Source organism: Stomoxys calcitrans, chromosome 1, assembly GCF_963082655.1.
Source record: "Stomoxys calcitrans chromosome 1, idStoCalc2.1, whole genome shotgun sequence".
NCBI classification, from domain to species: domain Eukaryota; kingdom Metazoa; phylum Arthropoda; class Insecta; order Diptera; family Muscidae; genus Stomoxys; species Stomoxys calcitrans.
Genome location: NC_081552.1, coordinates 171,897,218 through 171,910,916, shown reverse-complemented (window position 1 = coordinate 171,910,916; position 13,699 = coordinate 171,897,218). Strand labels below are relative to the sequence as shown.

Genomic DNA, 13,699 nt, shown 5'->3' with positions numbered 1-13,699 from the left:
TGAAATACCGATTGTAATTTCTGAACTTCGCCAAACCATGACCGCGACGCTGGCACCAGTATCTCGCAAGTGGCCTAAAGTGCTGTTTCAGGTCCGATCCAAAATATCTTTCAGTCCAACCGGGTTTCCTATCTTGGCCCCGATTATCCCACAATGGTAAAAGTTGCACCTGTCCACCTTTAGTCTGGTAGCCAGAGTCAATACAAATTTTCGCTCAAAATCATTCCACTAAGGAACAGGAGCAAATTTGTCACATATTAATATGTGCTTTCCGATTCAAATTTAAGCTCAATGATAAGGGACCTCCTTTTTATACCCGAGACCGAAAGATGTGCCGCAGTGCGACACCTCTTTGTGCAGAATTTCGAATTAGGAGGGGTTAACCACCCTTGAAAATTTTTCCTGATGTTCTCGCGAGGATTCGAAACCATGCGTTCGGCGTCATAGGCGGACATGGTAATCTCTGCGCTTCGGTGGCCTACGGTGGGTAACTAGAGGCATTTAGTGCAATATCCAGTGCATCCAGTGGTGTCTTCCTAAATGCAGCTGAGTATTAAACAGTAGGTGAGTATTTTAAATGCCGTCCACCAGACCATAACACCATATAGAGTCAGAATCAAGCAGACAAAAGATGGAACACAACAAACTGCTACAACAACAACAACCATATAGAGTTAAAGGTCTGACAACTGTTGTAAATAGTCAATGCATGACATGCCACTTTAACCACTGTCACTACAAGAGTATAGGGCAAGAGCTGCCTTTCTGGTCCTTTCTTCTCCAGCAAAATACTCAGGTATTTGCGCTTACAGTAAATAGAACATTTTTCCTCCCAAGTGGACGGGTGTTATCGAGGATACTAGAGTGATCAATAAAACGGATTTCTACTAAAACCGGGTTTCGAACTAATTGAAAAAACCGGTTTAAGTTTTTGAAGTTTTTAAAAAAACCATTTAAACCAGTTTATTTAACTTCCAAAAATTTTATAAATAAATTTGAAGTGAAGTTAAAAGTCGACCAGCATATTTTTTTCAGTTTCTGTTATTTCAGATTGACTTATTGCTGAGACAAACTTCTAACGGAAAACATTTCGCTTAAGAAAAGAAAGACAAAATTTTTATATTTTCCGAGAAAACGAAATTTTGAATGAAATGTTCTTTAAGGCAAAGTTTTAATGAAATTTGCTATAATAATAAATTAAAAAAAATAATCCAACAAAGCTAAATTGCATGAAATTTTCTCTCAAGAAAAATATTGAGCAATATATGTTTTTTCTTCAAATTTAAAAAAAAAAATACATTTTACCCAAATTAATTTTTTCAAAAGACAATTTTTTTTTGAAATCTTCTCAATCGAAAAAAAAATTTATAACATTTTTTTACGACAAAATTTCGACAATTTTTTTAATGATTTAGTTTTTTTTTGCCAATAACAGAATAATCTAAAAAACGAAAAAGTCAATATTCAAGAAACCGATTAATACATTGCGCTCAAAAAACAAAACTGGTTATCATAGAGAATGCCTTGTATCTCCACGAAGGTGGGGCAAACGATATATGTGACAAGGTCAAGTACTTAGAAATGATCTTGGACAGGTAACTTAATAATTAGTGTCACATTCGGGAGCGTACTATGTAGACGGGCCGTAGGCTCGAAATGGGGCCTAAATCCGAGGATAGTCCACTGGCTCTACAGGAGCGTAATTAGACCAATACTTCCTTACGGCTCAGTAGTTTGGTGGACTGCTATGGAGAAAAGGTGCAACATAAGGACCATACAACAGATTAAGAGAACATATTGTCTTGGCATAGGCGGAGCTATGAGGACCACGACCACTTAGGCACTGAAGACTATTCCAGATATCCGACCCATTGACATACCGATTAAGTGCGAGGCAGCCACTGCGGCTATGAGTATTAAGGCGATGGGAAAATGGAGTGAGGTTGAGGTCAACTCATATCATCGTGGTATAATCGAGGCGACGATAAAAAACCCGGAAGGATAAGAAGAGGTTTTCGATCGGATACCTGTGATGACACTTGAGGTCGAGTGCGAGACACTGCTGTCTGAGGCACAGTCTTGATTTGACGGAACTATGGTATGCCCATCTGGGAGATCACGCTGTACAGATGGATCAAAGCTAGAGAACATAGTGGGCCTGTGATTCTACACTGCAGGCAGAGATCCGGGCGATCACGGAATGCGTTAGGTGGTGTGTTGTCGAGTGTGAACATCTTTACGGACATCAGGGCAACAACAACCAGAACGGTAAGGTCACGAATAGTCTTAGAGTGTAAAAAGGACATTGCCGCCTTCTTTGAGGCTAGCACAATCCGCATCGTTTGGGTGCCGAGTCATAGCGGAGTAAGGGGAAATGAAAGAGCAGACAATTTGGCAGTGAAGGTCAGAGGACTGTCGTCAATAAACTTAGTTACCCCGAAGCCTTTCGGGTCGATGCCGTCCGAGTTAAGGGCGTGGTCGATGTAACACTGTGGAACTGCGAAACGGTCGGTAAGACAGCGAAAATCCTATGGGGAGATCCGGATTGTGGGAAGCTGATGCTATTACTGACCGTGGGAGGGCTCAAAATTATGTGGCCTTAGATTTGAAATAGTCAATGGTTTTGCTGCGGTTGGTTGGAACAGAACCTGGTCAACAAAGGGCCGTTTGAACTTTCAAACAAGCAAATTAATAAGTCCTGCCTTAGCACCTAATGACTTGATCTTATTCCTCAGACAACCTCAAGACATTGCTGGAGGGATTATTCTTCACATTATTTCCAAAACAGTCTAATAGTCCACAAAAATGTCGTGGTAGAGAGTTCCATTAAACTACTGCTTGTGGTAATATCGTCTAACCACTGACACCGTTAACGAAAATGCGGCCTCCCAGTTATTGGGATTAAGTTATTCCAGCAATGCAACACTAGACGATTGAACGAACGAACATTCAAAGACTCAACCAATCTGACAGCCATTCCATTTCATGCGTCCGCTCCCTAACACTTTTAATGGAAATGGTTTGTTAGTTAGTTTGTCGTGCTTGGTTGTTTGATTCCTTGGCCTAGCATGTACTATTTGCAGGCCTTCTTACAAACTACTGTCTCCTATTTTTTTTTTTTTGTTTTTTGCTGTTTGTGACTTACCTTCTCCAGATTGCCATTGGCAGCATCATCGGAATATGAGGAATTTCTGGCATGTTGCGGTGGTGAGGAAGATGCTGGGGCAATCATGCTGTTGCCATTGTTGATTGTTTTGTGCAGAGTATTTGTGCTGATAGATGGCGATGAATTGGCATCATTGTTGTTGTTGTTGTTGTTGTTAGTGTTATTGACAATATTGTGTTGCTTAGTTGTTGATGTCGGAGACTTGTGGTGGTGGCCATTGCCATGATTATTATTGATTTGTAATTCCATTTCGCGGCGTTGATGCTGCTTATGCTGTGGTTTGGAACGAATCTTTGTTGCATTCGACTTCATCGAAGTTGTGGTTGTAGTGGCTTCCGTCAGCATATCATTGGAAGAGCATGAACTGCTGGTTATACTGCTGGATCGACTACTGCTGCTGGCCCCTACGGCGCAGGAGGAGGATCTTGCCACAGATGCACCAGAAGAATGTTCCTTCAGGGCTGAGCAACTTTCCTCTGAGTCTAGCAGCGATGTGGTGACCACCACAAAAGTTGTTGATGTTGTGGGGGAGGCTACAGGGGAATTGTGGATTTTTGTCAAACCTAAAGCAGCCTGCTTGTTTTCTTTATCCGAGTCAGCGTCACCCAATATGGTCGAACCCACAGCACTGGTGCATGCGGTTGAAGATGACACTGTGGCCGATTGAATGCTACCAGCAGCCGACGTCAGATCGTAGCCATGAAAATCACCTGAAGCTGTCGACGAAATAACTCTGGCGATGTGATTGGAATTCAAGCTGTCATGGGCCGTCGTAGACTGCTGCTGGTGTCTACCCGATGCGGTGTAGAGCCAACCCTCGTCATCCGAAGAGACTTCAGCGGATTTCAGAAGCTACGTCGATCAAGCAACAGCATCACAATTTCAAATGGCCATCATCACACCATGTTGAAACGAAGTCATCACGCATTTTTGTAAACAAAATTCAAAATAGCAAATGAAAATTTCAGCCATAGAAAATGGGAAAGGTGGAAAAACAGAGAGAAGGAAAAAAATCAATGAGTAAATTATAGAAAAACAATTTTTACTTTTTAAATTAGAAGCCTCGCTTGGCGGCAGTTAAGCAGCTATGGATGGATGATTAGTAATTGATGAACATTAAGCAAAAAGACAGCACAAAAGCAATGATAGATTGAACATAAAGTAGGGGGGAAAAACTACAATGCTGGCGATGATGATAATGGTGATGCTTTGCAAAAGAAGCGTTTCAGTTTAATTAGCTTTATAGGCAAGAAACAATACACCAGACACAACATCAGCAATCACAGCTAATGGCAAATTGCATCTCAAAGATGCGCAATCATCGTACTCGTATATCAAGTCGAACACTCAAACATTGCATACATCAACAGAAATTCCAATCAAAAGTCAGTTTAATACAAACATACATAAAAAATAGAAACAACGTTAGATATAACAACCAAGTAAAACAAAGACATATTGCCTCAACACATTCAAGAAAAAAAAAGAACCATGAAATTAGTAGCAAATAGATGAGGCAAACAGTGGTTTTTTACTAAAAGCATATATAAAATGTCAGAATTTTTTAAGTTTTTTATGTTCTCTGCCATAAATGAGATGACAGCTATGTTCAACTAAACATTCCTTAACTTTATGCACGATTATCGAAAATCGAATTTGTCAGGCTTATTCCCTGATATACATGTTGCGACATAAGGCAGCTGTGGCTGCTACAAAAAGGAGCCATGATGTATCATGCAAATAAAATGGAATCCCAATCTATATTTTGACCGAATTTTTAAAGTCATTAAAAACATTGCAAGTGTATTTTTTTACAAGCTTATCTCATTTCAAAATTCGTACTTTAGTTTGCACATTGCAAAGTCCGATATTTTCGTCTTTCAAGTGACAAACAACGACATTCCGATACTGATTGATTAAGAAAATACAAGGTTTATAAAAAAACTCGGGAATTCTGCAGCTAGGTTGAAGATGTAGAAGAAGATCCTACCATACACTTCTTTTACAATAGGTAACATTCAAAGTTAGACAAAGTGTAGAGAATGTCTATGATGAATGATGACGAATGATTCTCCAGAGTGCGCAATTATTATCGGATTTGGCTGAAATTTTGCACAATAACTTCTGCTATGACAGTATATGAATTTGGTCAGACGAGGTCGGATGAAAAAACTTGTGCTCCAAGAAAGACGAGGAAAATTAGGTTGGAAGTCACAAGAGCGGTCAGTATGCAAAATTTTCGACAAATCAGATAATAATTGCGCCCTGTAAGGGTTCCAAAAATCAACACGGAGGAGGTTAATTAAACGTCCACCGCTAATAGTAGGAGTGGCATATATCATATACATAGACTTCAAATTTTGTCAGCGTCGTTTTGAAGCCCTCTCATTCTCTGGGATTTGTTGCCTCTAAAATCGGTTCTTGAGCCCATAGTGCAGTGCCTCGTACATTTTTCGTGAGTCGTGATTTTCTCGTGAGTGCCTGGTGAGTTGTTATTTCAATTTCAGAATCCATTCACTTTTGCTCGTTATGACCACCTTTTGTCCTGACTATTGCTCTGAGTCGATCAAAACACGAGTTGCAAGTTGCATAAATGTAATATGTCGGTAATTTGGCCATTCTCGTACCATGGTTTTCTTTAGCTTATTCATACTGGCATATTGTTAGTCCTTACCTTGTTCTCTTGAGGTCGAGCGCTAGGTACTGCTGCCAGCATCCTTTCGCGGAATATTTTCATATCTTAAGTCATTTATTTGCCACTAAGGGTTACGTTAAACTGGAGTCTTCACTCGTCGAAACATTTTAGGTGTTTTTGCAGAGTTTTTAGACTACCATCAACACGGTTTGACAACGATACCAGTAACATTATAACAATTAATAGTGCGATGCACAAACATTCTGCTCACTTTGAAGTGTTTGAGTTCGCCAACACTAGCCGGTTGTGATTTTCTAGCCAAATAGAACGCAATCACACAATTGCGATTGAAATCCATCACGAATAACTGTCGTTCGAAATAAAATCAGAAGCAATTGTTGTTGGTGGCTCATAAACAATGTAATGAACTGTCAATAAAACAAGCATCAAGCAGCTGTCGTTCTAGTTTGACAAATATACCAGCTAATAGATTCACTTTGTTTCATTTACCTTGTATATTCTGCAAAATTTTTTTGAACAGGAAGGTTTTGGGCTTCTGCTCAGGCACGAGCCCCACAAATGGACTTCATATTCGTAATCCTGTGATTATTTGAAGGGGTGTGCAAAAATCTAATTTTTTTTTGATAATTTTCCTCCATAGCTGAAACTCCTCTTCAATAATTTAGTACAAATCGATACTTATTACAAATTGTATTTATATATTTATTATGATAAAACCCATATAAAAGACATAAGACACTGCCTTTTAAAAGCATGGGGACAAGTATAATGAGTTCAACATGTTGTTTAAATGACAACTTGTCATTGATAAAAATATTTAACAATTTAAACAACATATAAATAATAAAGCAAAAAAGAAAACTTATAAGAAAATTTAATAATTTACTGGCACAATAAATTTATTTAAAAGAAAATATAAAACCAATTATTTAAAATGTTTGTAAATCGCAGTCTTGAACTGTCTTTCGTTACTTGTAATTTGAATACTATTGGGAAGAGTATTCTAGAGACGTAAAGCATTAACAAAGAACAGTTGTTAAAATATTCGATACAATATTGATGATGTATTTGTATTATATGTTTGCTCATTGTAGAGTTGGCAAAACGCAATACAGAGGCCAGATATGACGGTTCATTGGTATAAACTATCTTGCAAATGATCCGCTTATCTTAAGCTACGAGTCGAATGAGACACCATATATTTATATGGCAAAGTCAGATGCCCGGTCTCTTCTACGCAAATCAAAAATGTTTCTAAGGACATCGTTAAAGGCTATGTGCAATTTATTCCTATTGGTTACATCACAACTGTAGAAAACCAGTTTCGGCAGAATAAATTACTTAGCCAGAATCATTCTTATGGACTACGGGGTATCGTAAAACGCCATACATCCTGCCCACTATCTTCCATGAAAGTCTGTCATCAAACTCCAGCCCAAGGTTTCTTACAGATGAAACAATCTCAATTGAAGCTTCAGCAATTGCCGCATCAAGATTGTGCGGCATTGTCACCCGATTCCAACCAATCACAAGGCATTTCCACCATTGGCGTTTGCCCATGTGTTTATCCTATCCAAGTCACTATTATGGCGAAGTACGCTATCGATCAGCCTCCCCGGTGCAGAGCTCATATACAACTTTACGTCGTCTGCATACATATGAATACCACAGTTCTGCAACTGTCCAGAAAGGTAATTGCTTTATAAGGAAAAAAACAGTGGACCCAATACATTGGACCCCTGTGGAACACCTCTTGAGACTGGAAGATAACTAGAACAGCGGCTATCAACACACACCGATTGGCTTCTATTCGAAAGCTAGGAAGATATAACAGGCGTAGTTCTTCAAGAAAATTTAAACAAATGTCTTAGTTTAAGGCAAAGAATATTGGCATCAAGGAAATCAAACGCTTTCGAATGATGTACAAGAACAAGAAAGTAACTTTATCGCTGTCAATATCACTCCTTACATCTTCAACTACTTTCAATAGTGCAGTAGTGCAAATGTGCTTTGGCCGGAAGCAAGATTGATTGATCTGTTAGCAGCAAATTATTGGCAATATATCCTGATATCTTCCGGTTATTTAGAGTCTCAAATATCTTAGAGATCTATGAACGTATTGCTATTGGCCTAAATTCCTGTTTATTCTTGGGTATTGGGACTATTCTTGCCAATTTCCAAGACTGTGTATAGTAACACCCTAAAATAATATTGTTAAAAAGATGACATATATACGGAAGAATAAAGCGTAGAATTATCCTAAAATTTTTTGGATCAATCCATCAGAACCAATGGTATTAGACTTTACTGATTCTACAGCGCCAACGATATCACTCAAAACGCAGGTCTGGTGAGGTGCTTTTACTATTATAGTCTAAGTTAGTAAATTCAGGAAAACATATGTTTAAGAAACTCTTATTTTTTTTCATCCAGATCAACATGACTACCAATTGATGCATTATCACTTTCTATTCCAACTGACTTAATATATCTCCAATTATAATAAGCTATTTTCGTCGCATTTATACTGGAATTGGTCTGATGGCTCACACGCTTGTAATCATTAAAAAGTTCAGGTCTTCTACAACGCTTCCATCGAGAGTACGCACAATTTCTTTTACGTATTAATACTTTAATATTAATGTTCTTTTTACTTTTCAGCCTGTATAGGTAGATCTTATTGTATTGATTAAAACTTAAGCTCGATGCCTTAAATTTGGCGTTTGGTTCTCCAAACTATATATATTTCATCCAATATTTCGTCCTTTCATTGAAGGACATCATTCGGGAAAAAACATTAAAGATTGAAAACAGTTTTTGATACGTGTAAAAGTTTTACAAATTGTTTTTGCTTAGGAGAGCAGTAAAAATTGAAAACAAATCGCAGAGTTTTCTCTAAATAGATTGTCGCCTTGGTTGTATTCTTTGCACTGATTGGAATTTGGCCTTGCTGATCAGCATCCTATAGCTTTGTGCTAGATTGTCTGTGTGGGTCTTGAAGTTGATTCGATGGTGTGTAGGCGTTGAGAGTATGTGAAACGTCGTAGCTGTGATTCTTTTTTGGTAGTTTACTTCGCTATTAAGAACTTTTACTCTCTCAAGCTCGGGATGGTGGTTGTTTCCGCATAATCGGATTTTAGTGCGGTTTTTGGAGTTTATACGTTAGAGCTATGTTTTAGATCGCATTTATGACCTGAGATTTGTGTCTCCAACTTGTTTTTCGTTTTTCCGATGTATTGCATACCACATTTCGTAAATTCAGTTAATTTCCGCTACAGTTAATTTTGTTTGTAAGTTTTGATTTCTTCCATTGTGTCTACTTTTATACCCACCACCAAAGGATGGGTGTACACTAATCTAGTCATTCCATTTGTAATATATATATATATATATATATATATATATATATATATATATATATATATATGTATATATATATATATATATATATATATATATATATATATATATATATATATATATATATATATATATATATATATATATATATATATATATATATATATATATATATATATATATATATATATATATATATATATATATATATATATATATATATATATATATATATATATATATGTATATATATATATATATATATATATATATATTGAAATTTCTACAGATACTTAATGTCCATGTAGATTTTTGGGGATTGCAAATGGTCCATATCGGTTCAGATTTAGATATAGCTTCCACATAAACCGATCTCCAGATTTGACTTCTTGAGCCCCTGGAAGCCGCAATTTTTGTCCGATTTGGCTGTGCCAGATACGGCCAAATTCAGTCTATAATCTGATAAAGCTCCCATGTAAACCGGTCTCTCGATCATCCAGACAGAAGTTTGGTATCTAGAATAAAATTATGTCCTACAACTTAATTAATTTCGTATAAATTTTGAGCAGAATCCATGGTGGTGGGTTCCCAAAATTCGGCCCGGCCGAACTTAGCACGCTTTCTTCTTGTTTTTAAGTTGGTGTAAAGACCTTGTAAAGTGTTGACTGTTTTGCGAGCTTGTTTCATATTTTAGTTCTCGAAGCAATCCGATTTTTCAAAACGCTCTAAAACACCAAATTTAAGGTCTCGAGCTTGAGTTTTAAACAATACAATAAAATAAATACTTTAATATCATTATCAAAAACAGTTCGTGTCTTCCTAGGAACACATTTGTCGAAAATCTGACTCATATCATGTTGATGAAATGCAGTCTGTTCTTCTACGCAGGACGTAGCTGACATTCAGCAGTGCCGATTTCACAAATTGGCCACATTTGTTTCTTTTATTGTTTGAAACTTAAGCTTTATATGAACCATGTTAAAGTTTATTGTAATAATTGTGTTAGTCAAATCTTGGAGAAGTTCTTTGAAAAATATAATGTTGCATGGAAAATATTAGTTATCAATAACATACCAAAACCACAATACATACATGCGACATACAAGACTAAATGACCCATAGAATACTCCAAAAAGATAACTTACAATATACATATACCTATGTTATAAAAACAATGCTAGACACATCAGTATTACATATAAACTAAAAAGTATTCCCATCATTTTTGTAGAACAACTTAAAGACGATATCCTCGACCGCCAACACCATCAATTCGGGAAAAAATGAATGAAAGTCTCTGTTTTGCAATCTGGCGGAATATGTAAATAAAAAAAATCCAACATCCAGACAAGTTAAAGATTCGCGACAAGGAATGACAAGGGAGACCATATACCGGGTGACTCTTACCACAAACCAGGAAATACCATAGATTACACACAATCATACTATGCAATAAATTATTTGTAGACGCAAAAAAACACAACCAACAACACGAAAAAGATGGAAAAAGCGGCAAAAGAAACTTCAAAAACAAACGACAAAAAATGAAGAAAACACTGATGAATGATAAAATATGGAGCATATGCGTCATCATTTCAGTGTCAACAGCAAAGCAATGGGACAACGGAACGGGACGCCAATGGAGCTATCTACCAGACGATACTGAATAAACAATATCACAATGGAAGAAACTCCCGCGGAGGAGAGAAGTAGGTGAGTTAATGCCAAAGACAGATAAGTGGTCACATATAATGTTGATGGTTTGTTTGACTTAGATTACCCCGTAACCAAAAATAAGTAAAAAAAGTCATACCATGATTATAAAATATGAAGATTTGGACCATACCAAAGGCAACCACAGGTTGATGAATGAATTCAAGTCAATGATTTCGTGGTGGGATAAATGATAGGAAATGTTAAGGCACAGTGCTTCGGAATCATAGTAAATATTTGTTTTGAAGCATTGTAGAGTTTTTCGGCATCATTGATTAAAAGAGGTTATGATCACTTTTTATATCACAAAACGCGTGTATTTGGAAAAATGATGCCCAATTTCAATAAATGCGAGCTTTAGCAGCAAAAAAGGTCTTGCCACCATGTGTTGACTAGCTATATTTTCGCCTACTAACACATGGTGACACGTGATATTATATTAATGTAACCAATCTATGAGTTCTTTGTTGCTGATAAAGTAGACATTTATCACAATGGGTGTTATAATACACAAAAAAAAAAAACTATTTCGTGATCCAAACGTTTATCATTAGTTTTCATTCAATAATGCCGAACAAACAGGGTGATCTTTCATTTTCACATAATGTTACTTTATTTGTGTTTCTGTTTTATTTCTGTAAATCCGAAGCACTGTGCATCATGTGACACCTTACAAAGGAAAATGTCACCCACCACCACAACATGACACCCCATGAGATAGGAAATAATGAAACGGCTATATGTGAATTGCGTGGCTATGGATCAGGGACTTCATTCACATTCGTTACTACTTACATCACTTGCGTGCAAAGAAGCGGCCGACGATAGGTGGGCGCCGCCACTAACAATACCATCATCATCGACACCAACAGTAAGGCGGCTGCCATTGTCTACGCCATCGCCGCCAACAATCATATCATGGACATCATCGCCACAGTTGCTGTTGCTGTAGTTGGTCTCGTTGTCGGTGTCCAAGTGCTTAAAATAGAAAATGGCACAATTTTTCGATTTGCGATTTGAACGATTGAATTTTGAAATATCAGCGGCATGATGGTGTTCATGATGATGGTGTTTGCGCAACACCGTAGGCGATTTGTGGTGCTGCGGCGGATGGTGATGATGAGCCTTGCTGCCGCCGCCGCCGATGCCATTGTGACTATTGTTGGGCGAAATAATGGCAATGTTTTTCTGTTTCATGGCACCGTTAACAGCACCTACTACACCTCCCATCACCCCAGCGATGCCACCAGCATTGGGCAGATGGTGATGATGAGGTGGCTGGTGCGAATGGCGATGATGATGGTGTTGCTGATTGTTGTCACTGTTGCTGCTGCTGCCGCCGCCATTCGATAACTTGTGTTGCTTGGTAAGATTGTCGATAAGAGCGCCGGTAGAACTGCTGTTACCAGTTGTCGAAGAGGCTGACGATGCACCCGACGATGACGACGAAGAGGATGAAGAAGAAAGGCCCCCTGAGGATTGAGCCAGATTTGCTGCCGCCGAACCTGTTGTCATGCTATTTTGTGTAATCGCCATAAGGGTCAATCTCTGGTGATTGTGCAGCTGCTGCTGTTGCTGCTGCTGATGATGCAGTACTTTCTGCTGCTGTTGCAGATGATGATCATTGGCTACCACCATTGCATTCACCAGCAACTCTGTCTGGGCAACAACAGTTGTTGTAGCTGTTACAGCTTTTGTTTGCATGTCATGTATTTCACAACTTTCTAGTTCAGTAGGATTATTTGCTACTTCACCGGCTGCAGCCGCCACAGCATTTGTCCCAGCAACTTCAACTCCAACCGTTGCCGGCGGTGAAGTGGCCAATGCCGAAGCACTAGTTGTGGCTGTTGCCAAGACTAATGATGTAGCTGTTAAAGTTGTCGCCGTTGGCTTTTTATGGTGACAGGCGTATTTTTTCGTTGGCGGAAAACTACCGTTCGCTATGAGGTATTTATAGGTGCTTAGCAAACCTTTGCCGTCGCCACGCTGATTGCGTATACGCTGTTGCAGACTCTCCAAATCTGAACTTTCAGAATCTGCTTCGAAATCGGTAAGGCTAAGATTTGTTTTAAATTGATGCCCAGCCAACGAGGATCGATTGCTGGAACGGTCAAAGGTGACTAGAAGTTTGGTATAGCCGCGCTGCTGCTGTTTACGCTGATTACGTTTGGTGGGACAATCGATTTCGTCAGCATCAATGTCGGCCTCGTCGTCGTATCCCTCCTCTTCGTCTTCGTCGTCACCCTCGTCGTCTTCACAGTCAAGCTAAACGTTGTGTGGTTAGAAAGTTTGATACAACACAGGATTGCAGCAGAGTGCAGAGAGGGTGTAGAGGAAGTTGAAAGTAAGAACACTTGTTAGTTTTGATTTAAAACATATACTAAAACTAGACAGGGGTAGGAAGGAGGAATAACTGGTGGGTGAAACTCTAGGGAAAGTTAACCAATTTGACAGAGTTGCCACTTGATAACTAAAAAAACAAATATGATATTGTTTTTCGTATCTCTGATGTCCTATAATATATATTGTATTTAGAATATTATAGCCAAATGTTCCAACTGATTTGGTCGAAAATTTCCAACTGATTTGGTCGAAATTTTGCTAGCCGTCATATCGATGAATTTTGTGTATTTTGAAAGTCTAGCGACTTTTTCCAATCGGTTTGGCTGTTATCTGTTATTTCGGGTTCATATAGAGTAGAAAACACCCTTGCAAAAAGGTTTTATCTCGGTTCACGTCCACCCCCATGCGATGGTTCTATCCGATTTTGGATTTTAAAAGGTTTTTGTCAAATATTCCCAAGT

General features: G+C 38.2%; 1 protein-coding gene across 6 annotated transcripts in view; it reads right to left on the bottom strand.

Moving 5' to 3' along the window:
• LOC106082505 (klarsicht protein) overlaps nucleotides 1-13,699 on the bottom strand; it is an 841,622-nt gene that overhangs the window by 134,719 nt on the left and 693,204 nt on the right. For 5 of the 6 annotated variants that reach the window (XM_059361071.1, XM_059361070.1, XM_059361068.1 and 2 more), the window contains 2 exons: nucleotides 11,691-13,160; nucleotides 3,146-4,018 (listed from right to left, as the gene is read on the bottom strand). In XM_059361071.1, coding sequence (XP_059217054.1) covers nucleotides 3,146-4,018; nucleotides 11,691-13,160 — 2,343 coding nt within the window. The remainder of the gene's footprint in view (nucleotides 1-3,145; nucleotides 4,019-11,690; nucleotides 13,161-13,699) is intronic. The other variant, XM_059361073.1, reaches the window with a different exon arrangement.